The sequence below is a fragment of the Pinus tabuliformis genome, chromosome Q, assembly GCF_031772625.1.
Source record: "Pinus tabuliformis cultivar Carrire ecotype Pingquan chromosome Q, CPIR1, whole genome shotgun sequence".
Lineage (NCBI taxonomy): Eukaryota > Viridiplantae > Streptophyta > Pinopsida > Pinales > Pinaceae > Pinus > Pinus tabuliformis.
The window spans coordinates 1,020,754,030-1,020,766,738 of NC_142296.1; the positions used below are offsets into that span (position 1 = coordinate 1,020,754,030).

Below are 12,709 nucleotides of genomic sequence, written 5' to 3' on the forward strand. Positions count from 1 at the left end.
ACTAAACTATTGTAGAAAAAATATGTTGTCATCTTTAATTATTAATCAATCTTTTGTTTCCTCAGAGAAATATTATTATTGTGGATGATTTGGTACCGAACGACATTAGCTCCACTAAAATTAGGTAAAGTATTGTTTTTGAAATTTACAAAAGTTATAATACATGTTTCTTTCCTTTTTCAATTTTCTATCCGCCATGCATTTTTGTTTAGCCTAACCAATTGCTAATAGGGATATTGCATATTATGGAGACATAGAAGGGTTTTTGATGCAATTGTTGTAGCGAATGAGATCTCCAAAACCTTTTTTCTTATAGATTAGACAAACCGATTCCATTCTCATGCTTTTACTTCGATATTTGATCATGTATCATTTTCGGCAGATTTCGTAAATGCATTTAATTATTTCTCCATGTTTGTGTGTGTGTGAGAGAGAGAGAGAGAGAGAGAGAGAGAGAGAATATAAACTAAGATCCAAACAGTCACAATATGACCACCATGACTGATTGGTGATCTTCCAAACAGTTACGAGGCATGGTGACAAAGCAGAGCCTATACACAAAACTATAAAAGTAACAAAGTTCCAAGTCCCATCTGGGCATTGAACAATATGAACAAAACCAAGCATAATAAAATCATGATGCATGAACAATTATATATTAGACAACCATAAGTAACTAAGGCAAGTAGAGGAGATGTTCCAGCCCCCTGCATCCTTTCTTCTCTTTTAAAGTTTGTGCATTATTAAGGCCATTCACTAGAAGTTTGCTCACATGGCCGTTTGATATTTACCATAATATTGATTCCCTTTTTAAGCATGAACCATGTCCATAGGGGTTAAGTTTTCTGTGCATATAATTTAAGGTATAATATATGTACCTCTTAGTCAAAAAATCTAAAGAGTTGGTTAAGTTGAACACTATAAGAGATTTGTTTTGAGAGGGACATGCATATTGCTGCAAATTTTGCTCATGGTATGCCCAAGTTCTGAAGGAAAGACCAGCTACTTCAATTTTTCTTTTATGCTTGAAGTTAAAATAAAAGTTTCATGTTTTTTCTTGATATGTCATATCCAGCTGAACAGCATGTCTTGGTAATTTATTTTTGATACAGGCAAAACTTGACCAGAGGACTGTCAGTGAAGTACTTGACACCAGACACTGTGATTGACTACATCAAGCAACACAAATTGTATGTCAATCATTCAAAGTAAACGAAACCGCTAAGCGTGCATTTTTGTATTTGTATAAGGTGTGAACTTCCTTGATCTTCATTTATGAAATTAGCATCACCTCATAGTGTATAGTGTATGTGTTTCTTATTAATTTTTCAAGGTACATATTATGTTAGCTTCCTTAATGATGATGGGTTAAAATCAAGGTATGATGGATGCTTCTCTAGAAATCGGGGAATAATGAAGGTCCCTTGTGTAAATAGTTATCTCCATATGCCTGTTGTACAAAGATCTTATACAAATATGGCATTATGGTTACTTGTAAAAATGATGAATCCCCGTTCCTTCCCTAGTCTTCGACTCTTCACGCTCTTCAGTGTTGAGAAGCTAGCTAAAATCCAGAACTTGAATATTTTACATCATATCTGAATAGCATATATTTGAGTTATCTGTCTATCCAGAAATTGTGACCTGCCTTTTGTTAGGTAAATTTTGTTCATTATCGAGAACTTGACTTTTTCTCAACTATCATATCTGAATAACATATGTTTCAGTCATTTCTGTCCCGAAATTGTGACCTTCCTCTTCTTAGGTTAATTTTGTTCATTAAGTAGCGCTGGGTGATCAAGATTACCCCTACAACATATTGTGCTGGACAACCAAGGGGATATAATATCTATGAGATTTTATGCATTATTATTAATTACCGGGTATGAGAGAAATTTAGCAGTAAGAGAGATAAAATTCGCTTGCGAGAGATAAAATTCCCTGGGCAAAAAAGAAAAAAGAAAAAGAAAAAGAAAAGATGTGAAGAAAATACTGAAAACTACGATTTTATATATGATTAAATATAGCGCTTGAAAAGAATCACTGCATGCATCCAATAGAAATCTACTTAAAATGGTAAGTAATCATTCTTAATGCTCGATCCATTCTAGATTTTGTCATTACTGTAGCAGAGTACTACTGATGAGTGCTCCTAGGATCTAAACTCTTCGTTTACCTAGCGGAATGCTCTTTAGACTTGTTTTCATCAGTCAAATAATTACTAAAAAACCTTTTTCCTCCAACAAGGTTTATAAGCAAAAATTGCTAGTTTCTCTATTGAAATTGCAAAGAATATTGCAGCAAGGTTAGGCCCCTCTGTGATGAACAAAAATAGAAATTCATAGTAGAGATGCTTCATGCAGGTGACCAGAGGCAAATGAACATACATTCATACTCCAAAGAGGAATCCAAGAAACAGTTCTATATTTTCCTAGTGTTTTAATCCAATAATTCTATGGCCTGTGTTGAAAGTGTAACTAGTATCGGTCTTAATAATTGTTGTTTGGCTCATGACATGATGTAATTCTTATATTTTTTAGAAAGAAGAAAAAGAAAAATACTTTAAAACAAAAAATAATTATTTTATCAAGCATGGGTTTCATGCTCAAAGTCATTTGTCTCTAGGTAAATTTTGTTCATTACCGAGAACTTGAATTTTTCTCAACTATCATATCTGAATAACATATGTTTCAGTCATTTCTGTCCCGAAACTGTGACCTTCCTCTTCTTGGGTGAATTTTGCTCATTAAGTAGCGCTGGGTGATCAAGATTACCCCTACAAAATCCTGTGCTGGACAACCAAGGGGATATAATATTTATGGGATTTTATGCATTATTGCTGGGTATGAGAGAAATTTAGCAGATAAGAGAGATAAAATTCGCTTGCGAGAGATAAAATTCCCCAGGCCAAAAAGAAAAAAGAAAAAGAAAAGTTGTGAAGAAAATACTGAAAACTATGATTTTATATGTGAATAAAAATAGCGCTTGAAAGGAATCACCGCATGCATCCCATAGCAATCTACTTAAAATGGTAAGTAATCATTCTTAATGCTCACTCCATTCTAGATTTTTTTGTTGCTGTAGCAGAGTTCTACTATTGAATGCTCCTAAACTCTTTGTTTACCTAGCGGAATGGTCTTTAGACCTGTTTTCACGAGTCAAATAATTACTAAAAAACCTTTTTCCTCCAACAAGGTTTATAAGCAAAAATTGTTCGTTTCTCTATTGAAATTGCAAAGAATATTGCAGTAAGGTTTGGCCCCTGTGATGAACAAAAATAGAAATTCATAGTAGAGATGCTTCATGCAGGTGACCAGAGGCAAATGAACATACATTCATACTCCAAAGAGGAATCCAAGCAACAGTTCTATATTTTCCTAATGTTTTAATCCAATAATTCTATGGCCTATGTTGAAAGTGTAACTAGTATCGGTCTCCATAATTGTTGCTTGGCTCATGACATGGTGTAATTCTTATATTTGTCAAAAAGAAGAAAAAGAAAAATATTGTAAAAGAAAAAATAATTATTTTATCAAGCATGGTTTTTGTGCTCAAAGTCATTTCTCTCTAGGTCAAAGCACCCAGTGAGTGCTTCTAGGTTTGTGTCATGAGTCATGGTCCATGTCATTATGTAAAAGACCCTTTCGGGCATTTGTATCAACAAGAAAATATTTATTTTGTATTCTAGAAAGTTGAAACATCTATTTGCTCCCAAGACCAAGTCGGTCAGCCTTCCTCAAGTTGGCCTAATGCAGGCTTGAAAAGCTATGAAAGTATAAATAAGAGGACTTCGACCCCCATTTGGATACACATACAAGCACAGATATTCTCATCTGATCTGCGATGGAAAATGGACATGCAAAGCGTCTAAGAAATGCTAGATGAGCCTTGTGAAGAAAGAGAGATAGCACGCATATATATCTTTTGCTTTGCAATCAGGAAAGAAGGATAAAAAGAAGAGCCTAGCGAGAAAGGAGATAAAGTCAAGGAGGATGATTCGGATCTCCATCTATGTTCAGGTCACAAATGCGAAAATTTCTGAGGCTGCTAGGGTTACCTCAGTTCCAAAAATTTCAGAAGTATGTACAGTTCGATCTTGAAGCTTTATTAATCTTGTTTTTCTCACTGCCCCTTGGAGAAGTTTGTCTTGCAGAAGGAAGAAAGGCTGGTTGGCTTGGACTTTGGAGGAAACAGAGATATTGGTTTTGGTCTTGGAAATCTCCTTTGAAGTTGATTCTAGAAGAAAAGAATTTCTGGGTTTTCCCCCAAGTGAGGGGTTTTGCCTGGGCTTGGAGCCTATCTCTGGTGTTCTTTTCATGTGTTTGTGATCTTCAGTATATTGGCATTTATTTGATGATCAGAACATAAGAAAAGAAAGATAATAACATCACAAATAACTGTCAAGTAATAGAGAAATCAGTTAATAAAAGACATAATGTTGCCCTAATGGATTTCTCAACATGGTACCAGAGCTAAGGTAAGTGGCATAGGCAGCTAAGAAGATCACTTGAAATGGCTTACATTCCTCCAAGTAGCTGAGATAAAGGGACTGTGCACATTAGTTTTGAAGGCTGAAATAAGTAAAGAAAGATTTATGACAGAAAAAGGTCTGCTCACTTCTATCTTGAAAGCCAAATTAAATTTCTGAGCAGATTTTCATAATACAAGGCCGCAGTCCTAGGCTTAGATCCAAAATTGCCGAGGAAGGGCCGAATAAACCAAGGAGCTCAGTTCAAGTGCGAAAGTTCTGTACGCAAGTCTTGTGGGCTGGTAGCAGTCATTCTAGCCAGCAAACGAAAATACCTTGTAAAGGGATTTAAACCACTGTAATTAGAGGTATAAGAAACTTCTACAGGCAGCGCTAGGAAAGGCCTAACTTAGACTGCAAAGCCCTATTTCATTTATGGCAAGGTCTGTGGTTTGGAAGGATTCCAATGGATGAAAAAGGCCAGTGAATCAAGACCTCTGAAGAAAATGAAGGACCGAAGATAAAAGAAGTATTTGAAGTTTGGTTTGTAAAGTTATTACAGTAATAACAGTGAGAAGCTTTAATCAGAGAAGCCCAAAAATTACAGTAAAAGCTTCTGGTATCCATAAGGACTTGAAGTGAGTGTCAAACCTATTGTTGACAGCGAAATAAGGTGGGTCTATCCAAGGATTATTTAAGGCTTTAAGCAACAATAAAACAAAGCTTGAAGACCTGAAGCAGCATCTACAGGATACCCTAACCAGAGTGGAGGTGACAGTGACTTTAAAGATCTTGTAGGACAAGGGCTACAATAGGTACCAGACCTGTTGTTCAGGACATTGATTTAAGAAGAAGGTTTTTGTGGAATTTCTGAAGCTAATAGAAGTATAGAAGCCGAGATTGAAAGGCTGTAGCAGCATCTAAATTCATAGTCAAGAGAAGCTACAGTTAGTCACCTTGAGGAAAGCATCTTCATGACAGTACTTGTGACAATAGTGGAAGTATCTATACCTTGGATTGTGAAAGAAGGCCTTGTAGCAACTTCCAAAGGACTAAGGGTTTTGTTACATGTCTTAATTCTAGGGCCTGTAGACTTCATCTTGTTGAAGGTTTGTAAGACATTCGTAGCAGTATCGAGCATCTTAAGAATACCACTCTTGAAGACTTTAGAAGAGGTTCTTGAAGGATATATCAAGCATCTTGGGACCAGTTTGAAGCTAGCCTTCAAAGGATCTTGAAAACATTGTCATTAACATCAACAATTGAATGAAAGTCTATGATAAAAGCAACCCAGAATTTCAAAAGAAGATGGTGGATAGAATACCGAAGTCTTAAGACCCCAAAATGAGTTGAAGAAATCCCCGAATGATGTCTAAATCTAAGCAAGAAAAAGAGGGAGCTTCTTCTATTTTTAAGAGATAAGCATTCTATTCCCTTTCCTTCATTATATTGTTGTTGATTCCATGTCTAACTTTATTTAACTATATCTTTTCTTTTTATGATCTCCCTGAAAGAGGATTGCAGGTATATTCCAAAGTCTATTCGAGGGAGCCTAGAAGGGAGATTTGCATCTTGAAAGAACTTTGAAGAAGAAGCCTTGACGTAGAGAGAGCCTCGTATTAAAACTTGGAAAATCAAAGCACCTCCCCTATCTTGAAAAGTAAGTAAAAACAAAAGAGGTATGATCATTTAATGCATTATCATTGCTTATGAAGTATGTTAGGATCTTTACAATTTCCTTATATCCAAAAGACTATGAAAATGTTAGGGTATGAAGATGGCATATTTTACATGATAGGAATCTAGGGTTTTACATTGTTGAAGATTTTTGGTATCTAGGGTTAGAAAATCCTTGTCGGAACTTGAATTAGAAAACCCCTAGAATAATGAAAACTGAAACCCTAACTATTTGTTCCCTCTTATAAAACCCTATCTCTTGATTTTTTAGGGTTTATAGATAGAATCTAGGGTATATGGTCAAACCCTAGCAAGGGTTGAATTGAGTAAACCCTAGGGCTTGAAAGTCAAAATCCCTAGGACTGATGTTTCCACTGAAAATAAAAACCCTATTTAGGGTCAGGTCATGGAATATCTAGGGTTTGTAACTAAAACCCTAGTAGTATCCTTTGAAAACCCTAGACTGACAAAATTAACATCATGCTCTTGTACATGTATATTTTGCTTGGTTGTACTTGTTGATAAAAATTGCAGGTACATGATTGTATGAAAAAGATGTAAGAACAAGACAAAAGTAAATCTCGTGCTTAAGAAAGACTTCATGATGGGCATGATGGAAAGAGGGAGCTGTAGGAACACTATTAATATAGATGATGGAAAGAGGGAGCTACTATGATGATATTGAAGATTCCACATTGATGATTGAAGATGGAGCTGTACCTCATTGTTACTTGAAGATGGAACGTGCAAAGAAAATAATGACCTCAGAAAGAGGTTTGATGAGTTGGTGTACCTTAGGCTGAATAGCCCATATGATGGTACTTAGGGTCGGTATCTTGGCAGTTAGCCTAGACGATACCTAGATCCTTGTTAGGGTGGATATCTTGGCCTAGATGATATCCAGATCCCTGTTAGGTTGGATATCTTGGTCTAGATGATACCTATATCCCAGTTAGGGTTGGTATCTTGACCTAGATGATATCTAGATTACTGTTAGGGTTGGTACCTTGGTAGATAGCCTAGATGGTACCTAGATCCTTGTTGGTGTCTTGGCAGGTACCCTAGATGACACTTGGATCCTTGTTGAATTGGTGCCTTAGAAGGTAGCCTAGATGACACCTGGTGTCTTGGCAGGTAGCCTTGATGACACTTGGATCCCTGTTGGGATCATACCTTGGCAGGTAGCCTAGATGGTTGATATCTTGATTGTTAGGGTTGATATCTTGGTAGTTAGCCTAGATGGTATGTAGATCTCTAACACTGTACATGTTGTTTGTGATACCTTTCTTATGAGAACTTTTCAAAGTGAGTATTGTCCTTATATAGGCTAAACAATTATGAATGTTGATTTGGGGCAGCATTGGATGTACTCCAGCCATGAAATTTGGTGGAGAGGTTGGGGCACATGAGATCTCCAATACCCAGAAAGGGTTTGGACAGATTCTAAATAGATCATGTTATGCTCTTAACCTGCAAAGTAATACCCAAACACAGAATATGCGAAGAAAAGATACCCAGAACATAGAATAGCAATGATTTTATTATTCAGAGAGAAATGTTCACAGGCCTCTTCGAGGGGGCAACCTCCAATAGAGCAGAGCTCGATTACAAAAACAAGACATGATACTCCTCGCAGGGAGTCTCTATCCTTTATATATGACTCATACATGCAATACCATGGGCCAATACCGTGGGTTTTATTAATACCATCTATCTAATACTACCGCCCATTTCCAACTAACTGTGGTCCCGTCATTAATTGCGGGTTAACCACTTACAAATATTAATATGGGCTTTATTGACTCTTGACTATGACGTGATCCCATGACATAAATAAGGGGGTTAGGGTGGGACCCTAACATGCCCTCCCCCTTAAGACTAGCCTTGTCCTCAAGGCTGAAGCTGCGGAAACTGCTGAAGAATAGTGGCTGGTTCCCAAGTTGCATCTTCCGGAGAGGTGTCTTTCCATTTGACGAGGACCTCCTTAATCATGCGGCCGCGCGGGTGCTTGTCTCGTGTGTCTAGAACCTGTTCGGGTTGAAGCCAGATTGACCCTTCTTCGTCTAATTCAGGTAGACTGGTTTGAACTCGGCAATTGTTCCCAATCACTTTCTTGAGGCATGATACATGGAAAACTGGATGGATTTTTGCCGTAGGTGGCAAAGCCAACTTGTAAGCCACTTCTCCAATGCGCTGAAGTACTTGGTATGGTCCATAGAATTTTGGAGAGAGCTTTTGACAACCCTTATCTTTGAGTGATGTTTGCTTATATGGTTGCAGCCTCAAAAAAACCTGATCCCCTTCTTGAAATTGGCGCTCTGAGCGATGTTGGTCGGCCTGTTGCTTCATGCGGTTCTGAGCTTGATGAAGAGTCTCTCGAAGATGGGCGAGCATGGTTGCGCGGTGTTGTAGGAGTTGATCCACTGCTTGTACTTTGGAGCATCCCTTGAGATAAGAAGTAGGGGAAGGCGGAAGTTGACCATAGACTGCTTCATAGGGAGTCATTTTGGTGGTGGCATGATAGTTGGTGTTATACCACCATTCAGCCAGAGGTAACCACTGTGCCCAAAGGTGTTGCTTTTCTGAAGTGAAACACCTAAGGTAGGTTTCTAGACATTTGTTGACGGCTTCGGTTTGACCATCTGTTTGCGGATGATATGAAGTACTGAGTTTGAGTTGAGTGCCTTGTATTCTGAAGAGTTCCTGCCAAAAATTGCTGGTGAAGATCGGGTCGCGGTCGGACACTATAGAAGTGGGCATGCCATGTAATTTGAAGATCTGATCCATGAAAGTTTGAGCAACCAAGGTTGGTGTAAACGGGTGGGGTAGGGCGCAGAAATGAGCATACTTCGACAGTCGGTCCACAACCACCATGATGACTGACTTGTTCCCTGACTTTGGAAGACCTGTAATGAAATCCATAGAAACCTCCGTCCAAATTGAGGCCGGAATGGGCAATGGTTGTAAGGTGCCTGGTGTGTTGACGGTTTCCCTTTGTGGCGTTGACAGACATCACATTCGGCTACAAAAGTAAGGACATCCTTTTTCATGCCTGTCCAAAAGAATGATCTTCTGGTGCGAGCATACGTCTTCTGAAAGCCCGAATGTCCTGCAATGGGAGATGAGTGCAATTCTGCCAAAAGGCGACTTTTGAGGATAGATGTTGGTGATATTACGACTCTGTCCTTGTAGCGAAGAATATCATTCTGCCACAAGTAGCCCTTGCTGGAATTAGGATCTGCCTGCAATTGAGAAATGAGTTGGGAGAGCCCTGGGTGTGAAAACCATTCCCTGCGAGCCTCTTCAATCCAGTCTAGAATGGGAAGGGAAATTGCGAGCAGAGTACTTTCCTCCTCAAATTGGCGCGATAATGCATCTGCTACACTGTTGTCTTTCCCTTTCTTGTAAATGATCTCATAATCATATCCCAGCATTTTGGCTAACCATTTATTTTGTTGTGGGGAGGATAGGCGTTGCTCCAAAAAATATTTAAGGCTGTGATGATCTGTGCGGATTTGGAAACGTCGCCCCAATAAGTAAGGTCGCCAGGTCTCGACTGCATGTAAGATGGCCATCATTTCCTTCTCGTAGGTAGATTGGCCCAGATTCCTCCCACTGAGTTGTTGGCTTGTGAAGGCCAATGGTCGCCCTTCCTGCATTAAGACCGCCCCAATACCTGTACCCGAAGCATCACATTCAATGACAAAGGATTTGGTGAAGTCAGGTAGTGCTAAGACTGGAGTGGTACACATGGCGTTTTTGAGAGCGGTAAATGCCTGTTGTGCTTCCTCGGTCCAGAAGAAGGAATTTTTCTTTAGGAGTTGAGTGAGGGGCTTCGCTATGCGGCCATAGTTGCGGACAAATTTACGATAATAGCCTGTGAGACCCAAAAATCCTCTCAAGCTCTTCAAAGTCTTAGGTTGAGGCCATTCTTGCATTGCCTGGATCTTTTTGGGGTCCACCTTGACACCTTCACGCCCCACAATGTGGCCAAAATACTCAACTTCGTCCATGCCAAACAAACACTTAGACATCTTGACAAATAATTTGTGCTTGCGGAGCAGTTGCAAGAGTAGATCTACATGCTGAAGATGTGCCGCCCAAGTGCCACTATAGATGAGAATGTCATCGAAGAAGACAAGGACAAATTTTCTGAGATATGGTTTGAGGATGTGATTCATAAGACTCTGAAAAGTAGAAGGGGCATTACAGAGACCAAATGGCATGACCAGGAACTCATAATGGCCTTCATGAGTTCTGAAAGCCGTCTTGGGAATGTCGACTTCCTTCATGCGAATTTGGTGGTAGCCGGAGCGAAGATCCAACTTAGTGAAGAATTGAGCCCCATTAAGTTCATCTAGCAAATCGTCAACCACCGGAATGGGAAATTTATCTTTGATGGTCAACTTGTTGAGGGCCCTGAAGTCGGGACACATCCGCCACTCCCCATCTTTCTTGAGGACCATGACCACTGGGGATGAATAAGGACTAATGCTGGGACGAATGACACCTGCTTCCAACAATTCCTTGATGATTTTTTCTATTTCATTCTTTTGAGTGAACGGATATCTATGTGGCCGCACATTTGGGGGTTGGGCCCTTGGAACCAAGGTGATGCTATGATCATGTTCCCCTCGCGAGGGTGGAAGCTCATGAGGCTTGTCAAAGACCGTCCGATAGTTATTTAAAATCTGCTGCATCTCAGGATGAATTGGCAGAGACCTGGTTTCGACTACCTGGATGGCATTAAATTGAGCTACCACTCCATGATGGCCCTTTTTTAACAATTTTTCCATCCGATGCGAGCTGATGACAGAGGGGGCTCCCGCCTGGAGGCCACGAAGGGTATGTGTGGAGTTGTTCTGCTTAAAACTCATATATAACTCCTGGAAATCCATTGTGATTGGCCCAAGGGTGCGGAGCCATTCAGCGCCTAGGACAATGTCGCATCCCCCCATGTGTATGGCAAACATGTGGGTTTTCAACTGATAATCCCCCATTTGAAGTTTGACATTTTCACAGCGGCCTTCACATTTCATTGTGCCCCCATCTGCAATTTGGACTTGGAAGTTAGAAACTTCCCGTACAAAACAATGTGCCGCTTCAGCGATTTTTTGATGGATGAAATTATGGGTACTTCCACTATCAATCAAGACTATTATTGGGCGATGTTTAAGAAAACCCCTGATTTTGAGAGTTTGAGGGGAAGAGATTCCTGCCAACGCATTGAGCGAAATAACTGGTTCGTCAGATACAATCTCCTTTTGGTTGTCTTCTTCGATCGCCTCCGGTTCCTCAAGAGGTGGATCTTCCTCGGTGGAGCTGTAGTCAGTGGCATCTATTTGAAAAAACTTGGGCTCCTTGCATTTATGACCAGGGGAATATTTTTCATCACAGTAGTAACATAGTCCTTGCTTCCTCCTTTCGGCCATTTCCTGAGGTGACACCTTTTGGACCTTAAGTGTCTGAGTCGTGTTGTGAGCTTGTGGGGGACGACCTTTAGTGGGGAAATTGGGGCGGCTGTATTGGGCTGTTATGGCATGTTCCACCTTACGGGCTACCTGGCAAGCCTCCGTCCATGTGGGAGGGTGGTGGAGTAGAACTTGAGCTTTGATGGCTTCTTTAAGACCACTGATAAAACATTCCGTGTAGAACTCATCTGAGAGATGCTGAGTGCGGAAGGCTAAGGCTTCAAAAGCGGTGATATATTCATCCACTGTACCCGTCTGTCGTAGCTTAGTGAGACGGCCCAAAAAGGAGTCTCCCTGTTCAAAGTGATCTCGAAGAGCTTTGGCAAATTGGGCCCAACTCGGAAAAGGTCCATTGCGACGTTGATGCCATTCCGCCCATTGCCATCGTTCATTGTCCAAGTACATGGTCCCCACTCCAAGCTTAGTCCAATCATCTTGGAGACGATTCAATTTGTAATACTGGTCCATTTGTGCTAGCCATGCGGACGAGTGAGAACCGTCAAATTTCCACATATCCAACTTGGGAGGTCGCTGACTGGGTGGTGAATGGGTGTGCCAGAGGTGAGGAGAGTGGCTAGACTCACCCTCATGGTGTTCATGGTCATTATACGGTTCCTCGAGAGCTGGCTCCTTGCCCTTATCGATTGCTTGCCATACCTGGCTAGTTAGTCCGTTAATCAGATTTTTGAGCTCGTTCATATCTGTTTCAAGTTTGTCTAGCCTTTCATTGGCCATTGCTTGAGCTCTAGTTTCTACCATACACCAACTTGATGAAAAATTGGGACCGCCAATTTTTTTTTTTTCTAATAAATTGAATGGTACCACCGTGCTCCGCTCGTCGTCCTGATGTTGATGGGCTAGATCACAAATAAGCGCTTAGAAAAATCCTAACGGAGTTTTACTCCTTCCTGATCAATACTGCAGTCGCCAAATCCTCAAAATGTCAATGCCGCCAAAAGTCCTGCGAAAATTATATCCAGGTACAGGAACCCTTCACAACTACTCGGATCTGGTGGATCTGAGAGATCTGAATGGTGGAACAATTGCTGCTGCTGATCTGATGGAGCTGCGGGACTGATGTCTGCTGCTGCTG

General features: G+C 40.3%; 1 protein-coding gene across 15 annotated transcripts in view; it reads left to right on the forward strand.

Annotated features, from left to right (window-relative positions):
* Window positions 1–12,709, forward strand: part of LOC149222965 (uncharacterized) — a 380,581-nt gene that overhangs the window by 254,419 nt on the left and 113,453 nt on the right. For 7 of the 15 annotated variants that reach the window (XM_089385682.1, XM_089385683.1, XM_089385684.1 and 4 more), the window contains 2 exons: window positions 66–124; window positions 1,113–1,190. In XM_089385682.1, the coding sequence (XP_089241808.1) occupies window positions 66–124; window positions 1,113–1,190 (137 nt within the window). Of the gene's footprint in view, window positions 1–65; window positions 125–1,112; window positions 1,622–2,363; window positions 2,498–12,709 lie in introns of those variants that run through there. The other 8 variants (XM_089385687.1, XM_089385686.1, XM_089385689.1 and 5 more) reach the window with 4 other exon arrangements.